Consider the following 23,556-nt stretch of genomic DNA (forward strand, 5'->3'; position numbering starts at 1 on the left):
CCTATGTGCCCTTTTGAAAACCTGCATGCATATAATGTTTTCGTTGAATTGAAACTCCTCCTAAATGCTTCCTAAACGTTTCACTTTAATACCGATAGGTACATACTGTCATAAGTTAATGTAACTGTTGTGGCTGCATTAATAGTATACAAATAATTCCTTCTGGCTCGTTCAAAATCCATCAAAACTTACCCTTAAAGGGTAAGTTGTGGTGGATTTTGAACTAGCCTGACGGAACTAACTTAATAATGTGAGCCGTTCTTGAGATATTGCTTTGTCAGCTTTTATCTAAATGCTAATACCTCGTTTTCATTTAGTTTAACATCCACCTAAATATCCCTTGAAAGCTTCACCCTAATACTCTTAGCTTGCGTAGTAGCAGCATTAGTAGCAGTATGTGCATAGCACTTTTGGTTTCTGCAACATCCCCATCAACACACGCTAAAAGTTTCAAATTAATACCATCAACCCCTCCTGAAGCATTTCTGATACGTCCTCTTGACAAACTGTGTGGGCATAGTGTGTTAGGATTTAGCTCCATACAACTTCAATATTTTCCAAAATTTTTGCCGTAATACCCTTAGTTTTAGTAGAAGCAGCAGTATTACCAGCAGTAATAGCTGTAGCAGCAGAATTAATAGTAGTAGCCTTAGCTTTAGCGACAGTAGTAGTAGTAGAATAGTAATAATAGTAGAGGTAGCAGTAGTATGAGTAGAAGCAGTAGCGTTAGGATACAAAGATTTTCTTATGGTTAGTTCAAAATCCCCCCAAAACAAGCCCTATTAGTTTCAACTTCACACACCAAGCTGTTCCTAAAATATTTCTGTTACGTTCTTTAGACACCGTGCTTACAGACGGAGTATTGTGATCCAGTTCACCTTCCCCGATCAAAATTCCCTGAAAATTTCATCTACATACCCTTTGGCATAACTGTAATAGTAGTCACAGTAGCAGTACTGAAATCACTAATAGCAGTATTAATAGTAACAGCGGTAGTACTAGTAGCAACACTAGTATTAACGTATTGCCAGTTGGTCAGTTGAACTTCAGTCTCATCAAGTCCTAGAAGTTTCAACTTAATACAACACACCATTGTTATGACATAGCTGGTTTGTCCTTTTGATAACCTTTATATTCATATATTATTGAGATTTTCATTTTAATGCTCTTGGTCTTATAAGTAGTTGCAATAGAAGTAGTAGTAGCAGGGAAAACTGTTGTACCTCTGACTGGCATGTACCTTTGACCACCTTGTTTTGTGCTGCCATCTTAAAAATTTTTGTCGGTTAAATGTGCTGTTACATGCAATAGCACCTAAGAGCGCTACTAGAAACTGACTTCAGCATTAGAATCCCAGACACTTTCTCATCAGATCACTATCCAGTGCTAACTACCTTTCACATGCTTGAGGAGCATAGGAACACATACCAAGTACAAGAATTGAAACTATGGAACTTTAAAGAAGAGATGTGGCCAGCCTGGAGATATGAAGTTGACCAGCAGCTTAACAAAATCCAAGATACAGCTGCCATGACTACAGATGAACTGACAGACACAATCACCAACACCCTAATCAGTGCAGGTCAGAAGGTATTTGGTTTTAAGAAATTTAAGGAAAAAAAGCTCAACTCAATCCCTGGATGGAATTCAACATGCCAAAAAGCCCACACTGAGAAGAGACAAGCTGAGAACAAGGTCAAGCGGAACCCTAGTATTGAAAACCGCATTGAACTGAATAAAAAGTTAGCAAAACTCCGCCAGACCATAATCCAAGAAACAACTGCAAGCTGGACCTCTCTAATTGAGACAAAGTTCCAAAAATCAACTTCCATTAGAGACCTGTGGTGAAATTTCCAAGCATTTGTGGGGAAAAGAAAACAAGGAAGGAACCCCCAGTCCTCCTGAGAAATGGTATCCCAGTTACCTCAACCCAGGAAAAATTCAATGTTCTACTAGACCAGTCCACTGAACAAGCACCAGAAAATGCAAGACATCACCAAAAGACACACTCTACCAACTATAACATACCTTTTGAGCCTTTTACTGCATCAGAAGCTATTCAGCAAGCTAAGAGACTGAAATCAGGTGCAATGGGACCTGACTTGATACACAATCAAATGTTAAGGAATCTTAGCCCCAAAACCGTTGAGATCATTACAGCTTTGTTCAACAAGTCTGCTGCAACATCAACAGTCCCAAAGAAGTGGAAGAAGGCCACAGTAATCCCTATATTGAAGACAGGAAAGGACCCAAAACTTCCAGCCTCCTACAGACCTATAGCCCTCACATCATGCCTCTGCAAACTTATGGAACACCTTGTTAAGTTAAGAATCCTCCCAGAACTACCAATTTCACTCCAACATGAACAATTTGGTTTTCTCCCTAATAGAGGAACCACAGATGCACTTCTAAGGTTAGAACACCAGATAAAATCTGGCTTCAAGCAGGGTAAGGAGACACTAGCAGCCTTCTTGGATATGAGGGCTGCTTTTGATAGGGTTAGTGTGGATAACCTGATGGGAAAGCTACAGTCTTCCCAAATCTCCCTAGAACTGAGGATGTGGATAGAAGATTACTTGAGAGGCCGGGAACTGGAGATCCATATGGGGGAGAGTAAATCTCCATCAAGAACAAAGCCAGATGTGGGAGTACCTCAAGGGGGGGTACTAAGCCCACTCCTCTTCCTTATTTACTGCAGTGATATTAGTTTTGAACATATTCTGGGATGCAAACTGTATTTGTATGCTGATGATATTGCACTTGTTGCAGCATCAAGGGATAAGCATGCCCTGCAAGCTGCTGTCCAGAAGGGTCTTGATTATCTTGGTTTATGGGCAACTGTCAACAACATGGAATTCTCTCCTGCTAAGTCAGCAGTGCTCCTCTTCACAAGGACAAAGATTCATTCAACGCCAAGGCTCTCAATAAATGGCACTTCTGTCCCAGCAGTTGAAAAGTTCCGCTACCTTGGGGTGACTTTTGACACTTCACTCTCATGGACTCACCATGTGAATTATTTAATCGGAAACCTCAAGAGCAGATCCAACTTTGTTAATGCTATTTACTTATCTAAGAAAGGAGCCCCTTTCTCTGTTGCCACCCAGCTTGTGAGAGCAGTTGTAATAAGTAAGCTGGATTATGGCTGCCTCCTATACCGAGAAGCACCTGCCAAACTCCTGAAAAAACTGGATACAGCCCTGCACTGTATACTGAGGAAAACTCTTGAATGCCTAAAATCAACCCCCCTACCCGCAATATATTGTGAATTAGGACTGACAACATTAGAAACTAGAATGAAGAAATTAGAAGCACAATATTTTTCACGGAATGATATTGATCTCAAATAATATTATCTTCAAAGAACTTATTGAAACATATGATCAGAACCAAAGATTCCAACCAAAATTAATTCCACCATACTGTCGAATGGTGAAACACATCTCTGAAACAGCTGCTCCTATCCCAACTCCTGATGTTAGTGATGAGGTAGGTTCAGCTTCTAGTACATGTATAAAGTCAAATATAGCGCTACCCCCATTCTCAAGGGGTAGCCCAGAGGAACCACCAGAGATGGCAAGAGCTAGGTGGCATGAATGGGCAGACCAGTGGACACAGACTGGGCATAGAATGGTATTCACTGATGGATTATGCTTTGCCACTGGGGGCGGGGCTGCGGTTGTGGCCCTTGGGCTCAGTCACGCACTGTCTCTTAAAGTAACAGAGAAGTTGTCAATATTTTCATTAGAGTTATATGCAGTATTGAAAGCGTTTGAATTTATAGCAAGTGCGTTGCCAGTAGGCAAATATTTGATATGTAGTGACTCACTTTCAGTGCTGAATTATTTGATGTATCGCCATAGGCCAGCAAGAAAATCAGTGCTGCTCTTGGAAAATATACCGCTAAAACTAATGACAGCCAAGTATGAGATTGTAGCAACATGGGTACCAGCACATGTTGGAATTAGGGGAAATAAACAGGCGGATAAGCTGGCACAGTGGGGTACTAGGTATGGGGAGAAATTAGCTTGTCAGTATTCAGTGACTAATTTTTTATGTTATTATGATAAGTTGCTAAAGAAGAAGGAGAAAGAGGCATTTGGTCAAAGGTCTCAGAACCGGATCCTTGATTTGTATGATTATGGTACCCCACCTCCTGATCTATGTCACCCAGTCAGACACCTGGCTATCAGTATATTCAGGCTCAGAACAGGCCATTCTAGAATTAGGAGTGAATTATTTAAAAGGAAGTCAGTAGACTCCCCAGTATGTGAGGTCTGCAATGTAGAAGAGGACGTCAGACATATTTTAATGCATTGTAAAAAGTATGAAACATAGAGATTGTCACTAAAAAAAGCGTGTCTAAAGTGTTTTGGTGCATTCATACTCAGGAGTATCCTGGGCCATGCACAGGCACCACCATGGGCTAGGAAAAAATACGTGGAAGTACTAAGCCGTTTTATTGAAGATACTAAACTACACTTAGAGCTGTAATTTGTTTTAATAATTGTATATATAAATATTATTGCACATTATTTTATTATTGTACATGTAAATTAGTGATATGTAAGATATATGTATGAGTATGTGTATCTATTGCAAGCCAAGCTCATCAGTTTAAATTGCCATATCAGCCAGTTGTGTTTGAATTGTAAATATGGAGGCCCATTTGTGACACCATTGGACAGAGTTGAATACAGCCTGATATTGGCTTATTGTTTGTTTTTTTTGCCTTGAGATTATTCAAAACCCCACCCAAACCACAGTGAAAAAAGCCAGATGGCTTTTTTTAAATTATTTGACCCCCGGTCATGACAGTACAACTGCTGGACAGCTGAAATTTTGACGTGGATTAACTTTCATCCCTAAAGGCTCCGATGAAATCATGGAGACATGCACAATGGGCAGCTTGCCCAGGAGTGCTACAAACAAACAACAACAACTAGAAATGTTATTAAGATAAACACATGCTTGCAGATTTGAATTTTTTTTTTATCCATTTCCATCTCTAAAAGTAAGTATTACCATGTACTGATTATTTTATTATACTCTTTTATATATTAATGTTGATTTACATTTCACTGTTCTATACTGCAGTTATATAATTGGAGTAAATGAATAGCATAATTTTTCAGCCTTAAATTCATAACCTATAACTAAATGAATGCATTTAATAAATAATGGTTGCACGTTTTACCTTTGACCGCAATAAATATTGTACCTTTGACCAGTCAATGGAACAACATATTATTACAAGATAAAAATAGTAAGTAAAAAGAAGGTCAATTATTCAGCATCATCTAGATTATTCATATTTAGAATGCATCCCCCTTTCTCCTTTTTTTTTTGTCCGAGCAGTCTAGATGACCTTGAAACAAATCGGCATCGGCTTAGCTCAGACGCAAAGAAATATCTCAGAAAAAAGCCCGAAGGGGTTTTTGTGCCATAAATGCTGGTGGTATTAGCATACCACCTACGTTAATATCTCATAGGGTCAATGTTAAAAAAATATCTTGATAGGTGTACCATGAGGCTCTATTGCAGCAGCAAATAGGTCAAGGTGGTCCAATGAAAAACTATTTAAGGAATATCTGGAATACTTCATTAAAGACGTCAAGCCAGCAGCTGCTACACCAGTGAATCTTCTGATGGACAACCATGAGAGTCTTGTGACCATACCAGGGATCACTTCGATAAAATCTTCTCGGATACCTTTATTAACATTTCATCCCCACACCAGTCACAAAATGAGTCACTAGAAGGTGTGTTTGTTAACCTTTCAAAACCTTTTATAAAATGACACTAGATGATTGGATGTTGATACCAGTTAATTCTGGCAAGGCTATTATAATATATGATGTTGCTCCTTTAGTTGGATTGACGTATCCGAAGGTCTTCTGCCTGACTAACATTGTAACTGGTTTTAAGGTACCGGTATCTAGATTAGTGCCACCCAATGAAAATATTTCATGGAAGAAGATTTTTTCATCTTCAACTGTAAGAGAGACACCGCTTTCTGTCACTGAAAATTTGAATCTGAAAGGTGAGGAAACCTTGGAAGGCACGGATTTTTAATAACAAAATGCCATTAAAATAATCTTATTTATTTTAGTCATGATTATTAAAATAATCAGGGCAAATACTTTGGGGTGGGGGTCGTCATTCTCAAAGACATAATTACTGGGCCTTTCAACTACTCTGAACAAAAATGGTTCTAACTTTTCAAAAAGAACTTTTCAAAAATCGAATATTAAAAAGGGCACTAGAACTTCCAATCCAATGAGCCCCTCCGAAGGCTATACGACCAAAATTTCCATAAAAACCTTATATGCCCCCAGGACGTAACTTATATTCCTTGCCCCGAGGGCTTTGGGGGGGGGGTATTATCCTCAGACGTAATTACTGGTCTTTTCAAATAAGCTGAACAAAATGGCTATCTCAAAATCTTGATTGGATGTGTTTGGGGAAAAGATGGGCGTGGGGAGGGTTTGGCTGCCCTCCAATCACTTTCGACTATCAAAAAGGGCACCCGACCTTTCAATTTCCAATCCAATGAACCTTTTTCAAAGTTACTAAGACAACTCCTTCTATAAGAAGTGCCCTGGTCTAAAACAAACCAAAAACCCAAAAAATAAATAAATAATACATTGTGATCACATCGCTCTTTACATAGGCAGTGCCATTGCGCTGCCTGTGATACGCGTAAAGTTTTTAGTAGAAAAATTCAAATCTCACGAGGGGGCATCAGGATTTTAGAAATACCTAGGTGGGGGATGGCCAAAAATTGGTGTGGGATCACTGGGATAGAGGATGCAGTGAAGATACATAAGTAATGTCTTCTCAGGGAAAGTGAGGAGTTGTCTGCAGGATAATACCTTTTAAATGGCTGCTTCCATGAAATAGTTTGTCCAGTTTTTCAAGCTGGAACTTAAGAGTGTTTAATGGGAGAAGGGAAAGGTATCTTGGGGAAAATGATCAGTTTTCATAGAGTTTCCTGAGTGCATACAGTTTTTTCGTTTAATTGGAACTTTCCCTAAACGCTTCCTAAAAGTTTCACCTTAATACTCTTAGCGTCATTAGTTACCATACTAGTTACATCTTAATACTACCCAGTGGTAGTATTAAGAGTATACGCATAGTGCCTTCTGGCTAGTTCAAAACCCCACACAACTTACTATTAAAGGTCTAACTTAATAAAATAAGTTGTTCTTGAGATATTGTATTGTCACGCTTTTTGAAAGTCCACATACTCATAGTTGGTTTTGGTTAAGTTAAACATCCGCCTAAATATTCCTTATATTTGATTACTGAAGACACTGTTATATGCTCTTTGGACTAAGAGTTGCAAAATGGCTATCTCGCAATATCGATTCGAATGTGTTTGGGGAAAAGAGGATGTCAGGGAGGGAGGGATATTTTACCCCCATTACGTTTGACTCTTAAAATGGAATTTTCCAATCAAATAAACCTCCTCTAAAGTTCACAGGATCAACCCTTTCATAAAAACTTTACATGCACCCGGGGCATAACTTACAACCCTTAACTCCAGACTCTGGGGGTTGTGCCTACCCCAAAGGCCTTGTTATGTGATTGCTGGACTATTTTTGAACAAATTCCTATCTCAAAATTTCTAGGGGGGGGGGGGTATAGCCGCCATCGTATAAATTTGACTCCTAAAAGAGCACTTGAACTTCCAATTTCTAATCCAGTGAGCACCCCTCCGAAGTTTATACGGCCACTTTTTCCATAAAAACCTTATATGCCCTCGGGAACTAACTTACAACCCTTGCCCTGAGGGCTGTGGGGGGTCTCATCGTCAAAGACATAATTTCTGGACTTTTTTTTTAACAAAATAGATGCCTCAAACTTTTGATTGAAAGGGTTTGGGGAAATGATGGGCGCGGGGGAGGGGGCAGGGTCTTATTGCCCTACACTCACTTTTGACTATTAAAGAGGGTAGTAGCCCTTTCAATTTCCAATCGATTGAGCCCTTTTCGAAGTTTCTATAACAACAAATGGCTATCTTAAAATTTCTATCAGATGAATTTCGGGAAAATACGAAGTGTGTGTGTGTTCCTTCTGATCACTTTGAATCTTAAAAAGAGCACTATAACTTCTGATTACCAATCCATTGAGCCCCCTAAGAAGTTTATACGACCACCCTTTCTATAAAAACCCTATATGCCCCTAGGGCGTAACTTACAGCCCTTACCATGAGGGCTATGGGGGGAAGGATTTTTCCTCAGAGACACTATTTCTAGACCTTTCAACTACGCTAAACAAAATGACTATCTCACAATTTTGATTGGATGTGTCTGGGGAGATGATTTGGTGTAGGGGGGCTGGTTGCCCTCCAATCAATTTTGACTCTTAAAAAGGCTACTAGAACTTTTGATTACCAAGCCGGTGAGCCCCCTCCGAGGTTTCTATGACTACCCTTTCTATAGAAACCTTATATGCTCCCATGGCATAACTTACAACACTTGTCCTGAGGATTGTGGAGGGGGGGGGTGTCATCTTCAAAGTCATAAATTCTGGACCTTCAAACTACGCTGAACAAAATGGTTATCTAAAAATTTTTACTGGATGTGTTTGGGAAAATTATTGGCGTGGAGGGGGCTGGTTGCCCTCCAATCACTTTTGACTATTAAAAAGGGCACTACCCCTCTCAATTTCCAATCAAATGAGCTCTTTTCAAAGTTTCTACGACATTTCTTTCTATAAGAAGTGGCGTGGTCTAAAAAAACAAATAATACGTTTTACCTACATCGCTCTTTACTTAGGCAGTGCTATTGCGCTGCCTATGATAGTTTTGTTTTGAGATTTCTATTATACAGCATTATAAATGTCGATTAGACCAGGTACCCCCCCCCATAATATTCAGCTTGCGGGCACCCATGAATGCCATCAATGGATGAAGTCGTGCACTTTTCAAAACGCTTTTGATATTCAGTTCCAATGTTTTTACTTGATAGGGGAATAATAAAATTTAAGTGTTGAATATGGAAAATGAAACTAAAAATGAGTCAACTTTTAATGATTATTATCTAATGCAAACATTTGCAAACATACATTTCATAAGTTTAATAGTCTTCATTTGAAACGAAACTATCCATCGACTCTAAAAACAAAACGAGTTCCAATCACAAAATAAAGTGAAAACTTCTACTACCAAAGAGAAAGTAAAAAGGAGGCAGAAAAAGGTGATCCAGTAATCCATTGCTTCCACAACATAGACCTTCAAACTTGAATGGAAAAAAATTGTCTCAAATTTATATTTGAAAGATAATAGATAAGGAATTAAATTGCTCAATCGGGATTACCAAAAAAAGTTCCTGTGGAGACTTCTATAAATATTATATGAATCATTTCGGAGAGAATCAATTGAGATTCTGAATTTTTGTCAACGGGAAATTTGTAACGTTTGTTTCCAGTGTTCTTGATAAACACAATTATATTCTGAAAAATGACGAGGCATATTTTCATTGAATTAAAAAAAAACACGCAAAGATAGTTAATTAACCTTGATATCCAATGCCAATGCGTCGTATTAGTTTAGATATGTATGTTTGTTTATAATGTATATATTATTTTATTTTATTATTTGCTGTTTATGTAAGCACAGTTCATAGCTATTTGATATGAAATTTGATTTATTATTAATGAATATTGATTATTTGATTTTGAAGGTTGATTATTTCATATGAAGTTTTTATTTATTATATTTTTTAATAGTTTGATACGAGGCTATTATTTGCTGTTGATGCAAGCGCGGCTTATAATTATTTGACATAAAGCTTGTCCTTTTTTTCTCTCTCTGTTGTTTGCAGTGTCTACTGTATGACGGGTTCCTCAAAAAATAATAATAGTAAGTTGGTAATTTCAAATGTTTTACTTATTATTGCTTATTATCACTATTAATGTAAAAAATCTTTTTCGACAAAACAAAGATTTTCAAAGAAAAGTAAAGAGCTCCATTGAGCCAATTAAACGAAAAAACTATACGCATGCTGGCTTTCAAAAGGGCATATAAGCAATATCATATGTAGCACTGCTCTACAATAGCTAGAAATATCATTGAAACTTTTGAAGGAGCTAATTTTATTGACAATTAAAAGTTCTAACGCCCCTTTTAAGAGTAAAAAGAGGTTGGAGAGCAAGAAGCATTTCTTTCAAGCCCATTAATTTCCAAACAAAGCCAGTCGAAATTTGAGACAGTCATTTTGTTTTCCTCAGAGTGATGAACTGAATACAAGTTTTTCTCCGAATTGAATTCTTCCAGGTTGAATAATAATATGTCTTTATCGCATTCTGCTATTAAGAGATTATCAGTTGGCACATTTCCCTTAACATAAACAGTTTGCACACCGAAAAAACTGCATATTTCTTGAATTTTCTCTTGTACTTGTTTTATGTCAAACAAATTGTGCAAGAATACACCGTCATGAAATGTAAATACTGGACCATATAACATACCCCCGGGTACCTGCAGCCAACATTCAACTCCACCCTGGATTTTTTTTCAATGTCAGAGACACGCGAGCGTGAATTACAACTCAACTATTGCCATCAATTCCACTATAGTTATAAATGGCAGCATATCTGAATAGGTTAGGTTACATCAAGTTAACGACTTCTAAGTTATGTTCGTTCGGGTGAGATTAGCGTGGCCGACCAGGCTAACCTAACCTCAACAAATCTAACTTAACTTTTATGTGTCTCTGACATTGAAAAAAAGTGTTGTTAGAATTTTGTGTTTTGTAGCAAGTATTTTGTGCTCATCAGCAACTGTTTTCCATTCTGTTAGAACTATTTTAGAATTGTGCAAGGTATTTTTATATTTGTAAGAAATATTTCTGTTTTGTATTAGTAATTTGGATTATACTTGAAGTTGTTCGTATTCTATAAAAAGCATGGGGGATTTTGTTCGATTTTTTTGTTTTGTTATAAGTATATAAGATTCTGCACCAACTATTTTTCATTCTATTAGAATTACTTTAGAATTATAAGTAGAAAGGCCTTATTGACTCCGAGGGGGACTCCATATATGGGCATAGAGTCCCTAGGGAGAACACCTGTGCTGTCAGTTCGATGGGGGCTCCATATATGGGCATGAAATCCCCAGGGAGAACAGGTTTCCGAGAAATTGATTGCGTAACCTAGGCTAACCTCATGAGCTCGTGATGGGGCACCATATATGGGCATAGAGTCCCTAGGGGAAATAGATTTCTGAGAAATTGATTGCGTAATCGAAGGGGAAGAGGATTTCCGAGAACTTGATTACGTAATCGATTGGGAATTTTATTGATCTAGGACTCATGACGGGGTTTCATTTATGGACATTGAATACTGAACGAACACCATGCTATCATACACAATTGACTCTAACGTCAAACGTGACTCCGTTTATTCATGGTTTATTAATATCTGATGGATAATGTAAAAGTCGAGTTATTTGTTGTTGTATGACCAAGTTTAATGAAACTGGCGATGATTTATAAAACCTCTATGGGGAATGTATTCATCAATGGGAACTAAATTTCCAAAGTTGATTTATTTGTTGTTGTTGTTTGTCCAGGTGCACGCTAAGGGCGAATGTTAAGATCCAGGAATAGGAAACAGGATCACGTGTCTCCTTCTAAACCAATCAGAGACTCGGTTACATCTCCTTCTAGACCAATCAGAGGCTCACTTACATATGGTTTACCCATTGCATAACAATTCGCCCTTGGGATTTCGTATATAACGGGCATGCATTGTGATTAAATTATCAGAAAGTATTGTGACACAGTGGAAACAAGAATGAATATTATTGATGAGCTTGAAGCCTTGGCAGCCTCAATTTACAATGTAAGTTCTGTTTTAGTACATTTTCATTTTTAATTTTCAAAATAAAATTATTTTTCTTGGTCACCCTCCAGTATATTTAGGTAAATCCCCCCTCCCACTCCATTCAAAACTCCACCATGCTATCGTTATACTCAATAGAAAACATAAAATATGTTCTTTTTACTAAATAAACCCCCTCAAAACCCCCCAATGTTTTTACAACGATAATTCTTGCAAATAGAATAATTCTCTTTTTTCGATAAATTCTTGCTTTCTGCATTGTGATCTTTTCTGTTACTGACTTCTGTCAACTCTTAGGCATTAAGCCGCTATGTTTTGACATAAGCTCTCCGCGCGCAAGGTTATAAATAATTTGTCACCCTTTTCCTTTTTTGTTTACACTAGCGGTTTCAGCCAATCTAGGTTTTCAATGCTCTTTTCGTAATTCTGTGTTTGTCTGAAAATAGTGGAGAACTAATTGTCTGCAAAATTAGCGATAGATATTTAGGACATTGGAATTCTATATTCTATGTAAGAGCGAAACAAGTTATTCTCTAAAAATAATTACTAACAATATTTTTATGACATTGCTGAAAAGGGGGAGAGGGGGATTGTTTTTCTCCATCAAATTAAAACGGTTTCAGACAATTGCAATAATTAACCGCAGGTCTACACAATCTGTATTTGGAGAAGTTAAACAAGTTATTTCCAAATTAAGGTCTGACAATATATTGAGACCATGGCTGAAAGGGGGGAGGGGGACAGGCCTCAATTCTATAGACTTCATTGTAATGTGAAAAAACAAAACTGTTTCTTCGTGTTAAGCAGGAAGAGGAACGAGGGTTTCTAAGAAAAAAAGGTAGCTTTATTATGTATACTGTATAGATGCCATTTACATCCAAGATTATAATTTAGGCTAACAATCTTTTTCTATTTTAAAAGCCTATAGAGCCTCAGTTCTATCACCATCATTGTAAAGTGAAAAAACAAAACTTTTTCTTCGCGTTTGGGCAGTAACCCTCCCGAGGCCGAGGGTTTCTAAGAAAAAAATATAGCTTTATTATTTGTACTGCATAGATGCTATTTACATCCTAGATTGTAATTTAGGCATATAGCCTGCTATGCTAACAATCTTTTCTATTTTCAAAGCCTATAGACGGGGAACCTTAACAAACTATTCTCAGTAAGATAGAATTATAAGCATTTCTCACAAATTTTACCTTTTGCTTTGCTTTTGGGTTAGGGGGAGGAGGCTTCTTAATGATAAATGTTTTCTACACAAAATTATGGGTAGGGGGATACTAATTTTCCTTCTGTAAAAAAAAGGGGGAAATTATTTCGATACTAAATTTTTTCTTCTTTTAAGGACAATTATGAAGAATGTGTGCCCCCTCCATCGAAGAGAGCAAGAGAGGGTGAGGCAGCCCCTATGCAGTCTGGGCAAAAACCAAAAAGAGAATGGGCGGCTTCTCATAACAAGGCGATCCCCACCGTCACATCTGTGCAATCCCGTGACATCACTGGCTCGACTGCACAAGTCCGTGTCGTCACTGGCCCTGCTGCACAAGCCGCTGCCCAATCTGCACTAGAACGTAACGCCGCTTGCCCATCCGCTCTCCATGGACCTTTAAGAGCTGCCCCACCAACAAAAGGGCAGGAGGTACAGCATGCTTCGCCTAGGCCTTCGGGCACTCAAATATAGCCGGAATTTGCAAATGTGAGCATTTTTTCTTACCTAACTTATAGGTATATCTAAACATAGCCATTTTTCATCGCGCAGTAAAAGTGTGTGTGTCTCAGAGATATTAAAATATTAACCCCCCACCCCTCAACCATTGTTTTAAATTTCTCTGCTCCCCCCTTCCTGAGAGATATCTAAATATAATGTAATTTTTTTACTTTTTTGCTTTGTCAAAGAAAACCACTATTTTTTTCTAATCTTTGCTATTTTCTCTGTTCCCCCACTATAGTCCATAAACTGTTGCTATCTCTTCGCTATCTCTTAATAGTATTTTTTGTTAATTTCTAGCCTGAATTACTTGGCATAGATTGAATAGATTCTTTTTATCTCAAAATGCTGTTTTTTTCACAATTGAATATTATAGTTTATCGTATACAAGGAGGGGGCGATCGCTGTGTCGTCCGGGAAGCGCGGGACCCGGGAAGCATGGCGGTCACTATGGTGGCTGGGAAGCACTGTGGGGCCCGGGTCGGGAAGCGCCGCGGGGGTCCGGGAAGCGCTGCGGGCCGGGAAGCGCCGTGGGAAGCGCCACGGTGGCCCACTGGGCCGGCTCGGAGGGGGGGGGGCATTAAATAGTGTAAATTGAGGGGGGGAATTAATTGAACAAAATCAAATTGCCTTCTATGTAATTTTTTAAAATGTTTTAAGCTGGAACTTTCAGAATATCGATAGAGTAGGAAATTAAATGCTAATAAGCATTTTTTAAATAATAATTCAATTTAAAAAAGTAGGTGTGATTTAGACACATTGAAAATAAGCTATTTTTTATTTATAGGTTGCATTGGACCCATACTCGCCATCTCCCCCCTGCTCGTCAGTTGGTGACGGAGAGGACGATCAAGTGGAGCTCCCAAACAATTCAACATGGGACGATATCGTTAATGAAATATCGTTTAACATTGATGAGTTTATAGGTAATTTTTTAAATTTAGATTATAGCGCAGTTCAGCAGGGGGACTTACCTTTGCTGAGTCCAAAAACCTTACAGCTTTTGGATGATTTTACCCGGGAATTAACAGGGAATCCTCCTCCTCCTCTAGCCCCCGATAACCTACTTCCACTTCAATCGAATGAAGTGGATTCCCGGACCCCTATTATTGAACACTGTGGAGGGGGAGTGGGTGTTGATAATATACAAAAGGGGGAGGGGGAGGAGGGGGGTAATGTCCAATTTACGACATTTCCCGAATTTCAGTTATCAAATACAAATTTAAATGCAATAGTTGTCTACACTGCAACTTTTGGTGACCCTTTTAATTCGCTTTTTTATGGTAATTTTATGTATGACCCCATAGAAATTGTGCATGACTATGTAGATAGAATTCGTGCACTGCTGGAGAACCAAATTCAATTGTGGGGAGGGGGAGGGATTCAATTAAGGGTTCAATTGTTTTAGAGGTGTTCTATTTAAATGAGGGGAAAAGTGAAGTTTACCACCATTTTGTACATACCGAGATGCGTGTGATTTATCCGAATTTAGAGAATTTTGAGGGTGTTTTTTGCGAGTGGATAGGTCATATTATTACGCATCTTGAGAATTATAACGAAAATGGGAGCGGCTCTGTAGTTCTTTATGTTGAAAATTTAAGTTTTATAATTTGTAAATTTAAGAAAGATTTTATTTTTAGAGGGGGCATAGGGATAAGGGTACAGCTTTAAATTATAATCCAGATTTAGTAGGTTGTCAAGGTGCCCAGCGGATCTGTTTTGAAACAGGTCAAAAATATTTCAAGTACGCTTTCCTCATGTCAGCTTTCCGACCATTGAAAGATGAAGCCTCAAAGATGAATTTAGATCACTGGGCTGTACATGGGAAGGAAGGGTCCAATTTCCCCATTGTAGATTTCACTTGTTTAGAGGGAAAATACCCAGTAACGCTAAGATCTATTGATATTTTTGAAAGGGCCAATGCTCATTTAAATATCGGCGTTACTGTGGCTCAGTATGAAACTGAATTTGAAGATGGGGTTCGTTCAAAAAAGAGGGGGGTGGTGTTTCCTGTAAGGGGCCCATCAATTGAATTGGTCAAACACTGGGTTTGGTTGTTGTACACACCACCATATAGTGACCTAGCAGATTCACTTGGCTATTTTAATCCACTTACAGACCGCCGGAGAGGACTGGGGGAGGGTTCGAAAAGGGGGGGAATGTTTCTACTGTCCAACATGCCTGTCTCGAGTCCGTAGTGATATAAAACTACGGAATCACATGAAGCACCGTAGGCGATTGGGCTATCAGGCAGTGGAAATAGTTTCAGGGGATAGGGCCATTTTACGCTTCAAAAATTTCCAAAACACCCTCCTCCAGTGCAACAACCTATCTTTGGATGGTGAAGATAAGCTGGTGTAAATGAACGATCCTGAATTTTCAAATCGAACCAAACAACACCAAGTTCTCTCAGTCTCCTATGTGCCTACGCAAAGAAACAGTTCTAAGACCAAGTAGTTTTTAGAAGTAGTAGAAACATTGGATGAGAGAGAGTGTATGATATAGGCACTGACTAAATAAATTGGCAAAGCTAATGCCACTATTTCTCGTTTAAGAAATACACATTATCCTATGGTGTTGTCTGCAGAGGATCGTCTCGTGATTAAAAATAAAAAAATATGATGGGTTTGTAAGGGGGAATTTGAAGAGGGGGATAAAGGGACTAAATGGAAAAGAGGGGGAGGGGAAAGTCAGAGACCAACAATCACTTGTGGCAGGAAATATCCTCTGGGGGTAGTAATTTTAGAAGGGTAGCGCATCAATCGTGTAACTTAAATGTTAGCCAGCAGTTTTTTATCTCAGTTTTTATCCACAATGCAAATTATGATTTAAAATTTATTTTACCGGCACTGGCACGTATGTACAGGGAGGGAGGGGGAGCAGATAGTCCATGGGTAAATAATTCATTTACCTATAACATTATTCCCAAATCGGCCAAGAAGTTGTTTTTCTCTTGAGCTGAAATGGCAGGTATTAAATAATGGGCTCACGTGTTGGAATAAAATCAGGTTTTTAGAGTCCTTTAGTTTTTTTCCCAAGGCATTGAGTCAATTGATTCAAGTGCAGAAAAACGACAATTCTGATAGCTTTCCTTTGCTTAAACAGCACTTTCCAGACAGTGAAATGTATGACCTATTGACCTGCAAAGGTGTATACGCATACGACTATTACTGTTCTGGTGCTCGCTTAAGCGAGGTGAAACTACCTCCAATTGAAGCTTTTTACAATTCACTCACCAACAGTGAATGCACAGCTGAGGACTTTGAGTTTGCCAAGAAGGTGTGGGCTAAGGGGAATTGTCAAAATGGATGAGATTATTGTAGACTGTACTTGGCCAGTGACTTTTTATCTCTGTTGGACATAGTCTATAAGAACACAGACCAAATCTATCCAGAGTTCGGGCTAGATATAGGTTATTATTTTTCCACACCACGTTTGTTGATGGATTTGATTTCAAAAATTAGTAGGGAGGAAATAGGCCTAATGAACGACATAGATCAGCACCTTTTTGTAGAGCGTTCAATGAGGGGAGGGTATGTTTTTCATGGGGATCGCGTCTTGTCAACCGATCCGAGCGGACAAAACCCCGGTGCAAAGTCAAATGCAGTGTTCTTGCACATGAACTCATTGTACCCCTCGGCAATGTCTCACTACTCTTTGCCGTGTGGTAACTATCAATGGCTTGAGAATCCTTGTGAGTTCCCCGACATTACCACCGTCGAGGACAATGGGCCACAAGGATAGTTCTTTGAAATTGACGGGCATATTCCACTGGCGCTTCACGATTCAGTCAGAGATTTTGTTTTTCCCTGTATCAATCGACCCGTGAGCAGGGACTCACTGAGCCCCTACAATTGATCAATGGTTGAGGATATGGGGATGCAATGGACCCCCTCTAAGCCAAAACTGATTGCTGATTTGGACCCTAAGGAGAATATTGTTGTTCACCATGTGCTTTTGCACTGAATGGTGAACAATGGTTTCAAGATCACCAAAATACATAGGGTCCTGCAATTCAATCAGAAACCATACTTAAAAACGTTTATCGACACTTTTGTTGATAAACGCTCTAAGGCAAACTCCAACGTAGAGAAGGAATGTAAAAGCTCATTCTAAATTCCGTTTTTGGCCAAGTGTGTGTAATCATACGCAAAAGATCTCGCTGTGACGTTGTGACTGACCCTCTAGAGTGTGCAAGAATTATTGCCGATCCTAATTTTACAACGTTCACGAGCATAGAGGCTGGAATGGTTCTTCTACACAGGAAAAAGCGAATTGTGGTACTGAACAAGAATATAGCAGGAGGTAGTTCAGTACTTGAAATTTCTAAAAAGCTCATGTTTTCGTTTTTTTACAATGTGTGCAAGGTGCACTGGCCACGGGAGGGGGAGGTTCAAGTTTACTATGGGGATACAGAATATCTGCTGTTAAAGGTAAAAACCGAGGATTTATTGGGTGATTTAGAAAATGGGGAACATATCAGCTCGCGGATGAATTTCACCAACTGGAATCCGTCCCTCTACCCCGAGTTGGTGAAACGTCAAGCCCCCAACCAACTATTAATGTTAAAATCAGAGACGGGAGTGATTTGATATCCAGGGGGGTGTTCCCGGGTCCTAAAGTTTATTGCGTTGAAACTCATAATGGGGATGTAAAGCAGGCGTGTAAAGGGGTGCCTACACATTTTGTAAAGAACAATTTCAACATGAGCGTGTACAGAGACTGTGTAGAAAGTAGCCTAGTGCCGAGAGCACAAGTGCTTGCAATTTGCTCTCTACAGTATAGAAATTATACTGTGAGAGTGGAAAAAAAATGTAATGTCGTGTATATCCGACAAAGTCTATGTGCTCGAGAATGGTATGAGTGTGCTGCCTCATCGCCACTACCTTATTTCAGACCGGGTTCAATGCATAGACTATCGCAATCAACTTGGTCTGGATAAATTAGCCTATCCCTAACCTAGCCACTAACCCAACCACCAACCTTTCATAAATAAACTAACCACTCAACCCGTTCATAAATTAACTAACCCAATCTAACCTCAACTAACCTCACCTAACCTAACCTGTATCAGTGACGACAACTATTGTGTACTGTTTCTCCCCCCGCGGCCAGCCTTCGGGCCCCCGCGGCTCCCGGGGGGTGGGGTGGGGGGTCCCACCTGCAGCCAGCTTCCGGCCCCCCCGACCCTGGGGGAGGGGTCCCCCTTTTAAATTCATAATGTTCAACTGTGCTGTCAATTTTTTTAAAGTTCATGTTCCAAGTGTTATTTTTTGTTGTTGTTTTCAAGTGCTGTTGTGCTACTAATGTACATAAAGTGTTCTTGCTGGACAAAAAGTGTTTTAAGACAATAACTGTTGTTCTTGCTGTTCATGTACAAAATTGTTTTTTTTATAAATGTTGGACATAAAGTGTCATTTTTATCATTGTTCATGTTGAACAAATAGAGTTTTCATGTTGAATAAATGACCATGAAATATTGTTTTTCGTGTGGAACAAGTGTTATTCTTATGTTGTTGTTGTTGTTCATGTTGAACAAATAGAGTTTTCATGTTGAATAAATGACCATGAAATATTGTTTTTTTGTTGTTCTTGTTAACGTAGATAGATCAATGGGAAAATTATTACTACTTATTCACTGGACACGTATGATTTACAGTTAGTTGTAGTCCAACTGTTGTCAACAACAGCAGCAGCATGTATCAATTTAAAACACCCTTCAGATCGTTTCTGTGTGGTCCCTCAATGTCGGGGAAAACAACACGTTTAGCTCAAATAATTCAAAATTGTCAGAAATTAGTTTTGGAAAAACCAAAGAAAATTTACAATGGTTTTAATACATTTTAGAAGAGTCCTAAGATCAAATAAAGCTATTGCAACAACTAGACCAATACAATTCATACTGGGATTTGATATTTTCAGTAGCAATGAACCGAACTCGTGGCTTGGCTTTGATTGATGATTTGGCTTAATCCATTGAACAGTTCTCACAGGAAATGCTACAACTGTTTACTGTTTACTCTCATTATGAGCCCATTCCCATAAATAAGGTTCTACACCACGCGTTTTGTTAGGATAAGGGCATGCAAGCTATTTAATGGAATTGTAACGTCTATACGGCATGCTGAGACGTTCTAGATTCTAGCTCGCTAATCCCTCTGAATGAAACGATAAACACTGGCACCGCTTAATTTCTGTTGTTAGCGTACACTCAGGAGACTAACAAGCCCTATGGTTACATTTTGCTAGATCTTAATCAGAGCACGCCCGAGGATCTACGTGTAGTCACCGACATTTTCGACAAAGAAATTACAGTATATCTTCCGGTGAACAGTAGAAAAGGCTATTGGTCTCCATTATGACACTGAAGAAACTACACGAACAACGGCTCTTATTTTCCGTTTTAAGCACTTCAAAACCCTCGCTTTGGAAGGCCATACTCAAACATGGTGTTGACAATGATTTCATTAATCTAATATCTGAACTTTGTTTAAATTTGACCGAGGGCAATGTTCAACTGCCAGAAGATGTTAGACAACAGACAAAGCAACATCGCTCCGCAGTACGCGCCTTGGCTTGTAAAAAGATGGGAAAAATTAAAAGAAAACGTCTCCTTCAAGCGGGTGGTAGCCTTTTCACACTTTTACTGCCAATAATTGCAGGACTTGTAAACAGTTTTCTCTAGAGAGAATGGCTAAACCCTATAAATTGACACCATTTGAACTTGTCCTCTCACCCGTCGAACATTTTGAAGACAATCTAAGCAAATTCATTAATGATGAGAATATTGCCGATAACAAAAAACTACTTTTACTCCAAGATGCGTTGCGAAGTGTGGACAAACATAAACCTGATTGTGAGAGACCCACCGCCGCTGACACCGTCATCGCAGATCCTTCTAAACAGGAAAAATCTCCTCAAGATTCTGCAGCAGCAGAGCAATAAAAAGAAAATGAATTGAATTCAATTGTATCGAAAATTGGAAAGCTATTGCCTGTGACCTATCGAGAACAGAGTAAAACAGTCTTATCATATCTCATGCTGGAAACTGGTGATGAGGACCAACTTCGAGTTGACAGCCTCGGAAAACATGTTGTAATTCAGGGAAAAAGTAATAATCTAGTTGATTTAATTTGTGATATGTTAACGAATAGTAAAAGACTTTTATCATTTGACAATAATCTATACATCTTTCTCAGTGAATCAAACTTTCCCAAAAGTATTATTGACAAGAGGCAAATTCTAAAGAAACTAAGAGAATATAGTCCTCCAACAACACCAACACCATTTAAAAAAAAGAAAATTCAATATTTGAAGATATTAGCAGTAGCAGCACCAATGATTTTATAACACCTTTGTCTGCCAGTCAAAAGCAAAGACGGATTCATTCATCCTTCAGTTTATAAAAGAGAAGTAGAGAACGCACTACGTGTTTGAGCTCAAAAATCATGAAGTTCTGAGAGGTGTCTAATAACATATTGGTGAAGCAAAACGTTTAAGTTTTCCCAAAACACTTTCTAAGTTGCTTCTAACACCACATTTAAAAAGATAAGAGAGTATCTAGAGAATTAACCGAGTTACACACTGCATCGGAATCACAGGTTTCGTGACAAAAAATATCGACAAAATAAAGCCTTTTTCCCTCTGAATATAATGCAAACGGACATTTTAACTTTAGACGCAATTCAACGGCGTCACAATGCACCCTACAAATTTATTCTGGTGGCAATCAGTGTCTTTTTTTGCTATGCCTATGCCATTCCATTACGGTCAAAGAAAGGTGTTGAAGTTGCTCAGGCCATTGAAAGTATTCTTGAAAAGGATTGCTATCGAAAATTTCAATCGGATCGTGGTAGTGAATTTGTTAATCCCCATGTACAAAAGGTTCTATTGAAATATAATACAACACTATATCATAGTCACAGCCCGAATATGGCTACATTGGCTGAACGATTAATAAGAACGATTCGTCTATTAATTTCAAGATTTTATACACTGAAAAATGCATCTGCTTTTACTCATGATTTAGCTATAATCATGCGAATATATAACGATCGACCTCATCGATCTTTGTCCAACTCAAGTTCTCGTGATGTTAATTGCAGTAAAAACACATTTGATGCTTTTCTAAAGCAATACTCCAAGGGTGAAAAAGAAAAAAAAATATGAAGAAGAAATTCAATGTTGGTGATACTGTTCGAATTAATAGAACCACCAATTTTTTTGAAAAGGGGAATTATTTATGGAGCACTGAACTTTTTAAAGTGTCCAAAATCCTTGACACCGAACCCACAACATATCGACGGCGAGACACCAAAGATGATGAGATTCTTGGCGGTTCTTATGAATATGAACTGCAAAAAGTTAGGAACACTAGTAAAAACAAAGAGTCGTACTCGTAGGAGCAAGAGACAGTTGCTTGTTTGTTGGCTAGGATACAACTCACATACTTTTGATTCTTGGGTCAGTGCTGAAGACATTAATAATGCCCAATGATTTCTATGTGACTTTCATGTCCAATGTTTCTGATCCTCTATACAATGACTTGAATAGAACAAGTGATTTTTGGACGAAACTCTCCCCCACCATCAAATTTGACGACAATGGAAAGCATGAAGTTGGTCTTTTCGACTGTATTCTCAATAATACCTATGACATCCTGAGAAAAGATCGTAAATATGAAATAAAAATTAGACCCTATGATTGGCCGCCACCACCCTCAGGTGATCAAGAACAAATTCAAAAAATCAATTGGATGGGTTATCCATATATTGAATTACCCTACGAGGAACTCACCTGTATGAATGATTTACATCGTTCAATTAATAAAAGAATTTTCGCTCGTAAAAAAGGAGCTTTTCATTTCAATTATTCAAAGGAGGAGGGCAAGATCTACAGTAGTTCACCTATTGCCAATGAAAAGGTAATTTTCAGCGATAACCTAAGGGACATTCTTGGCTTTAAGCTCAATATAAACAATGGTAAAAGGGCTGGTAAACCCGATATCATTTTTACTCATTATATGCCAGCATTCCCAAGGGACACTTGTATATTTCTCTACTCATCATTTGTTGAAATATTTCAGGTTGGTAATTCAAATGTTCCCCTCCTACGAGTTCTAGAACGAAAAAGCAATCAAGAACATGTTCACCACTACAATATAAAGCATCTTCAGTATATTCACGTAAACACTTCCTATTTGGAAAACTGTTAGATAACACTATGAACGGACTTAGGTGATCCCACAGCAATTTCAAAAGGTTTGGCTTTGATTACATGCCATTTTTGCCCTACCCTTTAACAAGATATCTGATAAAAAAGTGGTCTTCATTTGTCCTGATATTGACTGTTATGTTAATACACTTGCCCCAAGAAAACAGGGCAAGGGCATGGACTATTAAATAGGTAGCTCGTCAATGTCTGGCTACGGTCTTGGCAGTTGGTTTGCTAAGCTGTTTCGCTCTTCACTACCACTGGCTCGAAAATATCTTGTACCGGCTCCAACAGATTTTGCATCCTCTACACTATACGATTGGGGCTCTGGCAAGGATTTAAAAAAAAGTTTTGCGGAAAATCTTAGGTCCAGTGCGCGAACCCTTGGCGAGAGATTAAAACAAAATGGCAAAGGTTTAAAAAGGTCGAGAAACAATCCATCAATCATCAGTCTCTACTCAGGTCGGAAACGAAAGACATCATCCCTCTTGCCAAAGAAAAGAAGGAAAAAGCTGACACGTACTGTAAGCACTAGTAGAAGAAGAAGCCCCAGGAAGAGAATTGTTAAATCGAAACTAGATTTCTTTTCCTAAGATGTCCTACCTACCGCATAAGGATTCTCAACCTTCAATCACCGCCTCATTGAATCTATTCAATGCTGAAAATGTTGATGTGAGTGTCAAGCACGGATACTATGAACAATTTTATCCTCAACAACCCCTCTCCGATAATATTCACTTTCAAATTTATTCCAATGAAGACTACTTTATGGACATGTCTTCGACATT

The 23,556-nt window shown here is 38.6% G+C and overlaps 1 protein-coding gene across 1 annotated transcript in view; it reads right to left on the bottom strand.

The window, feature by feature from the left end:
• LOC148955253 (maltase 1-like) overlaps positions 1 to 9,235 on the bottom strand; it is an 84,741-nt gene extending 75,506 nt beyond the window's left edge. The window contains exon 1 of the mRNA XM_089101206.1: positions 9,170 to 9,235. Within this exon, the coding sequence (XP_088957332.1) occupies positions 9,170 to 9,217 (48 nt within the window). The 5' untranslated portion in view covers positions 9,218 to 9,235. The remainder of the gene's footprint in view (positions 1 to 9,169) is intronic.
• Between the last annotated feature and the right edge of the window lie 14,321 nt (positions 9,236 to 23,556).

The sequence above is a fragment of the Artemia sp. Qi Xiang Cuo genome, chromosome 2 (genome assembly GCF_049724085.1).
Source record: "Artemia sp. Qi Xiang Cuo chromosome 2, ASM4972408v1, whole genome shotgun sequence".
In the NCBI taxonomy this organism is placed as follows: Eukaryota; Metazoa; Arthropoda; class Branchiopoda; order Anostraca; family Artemiidae; genus Artemia; species Artemia sp. Qi Xiang Cuo.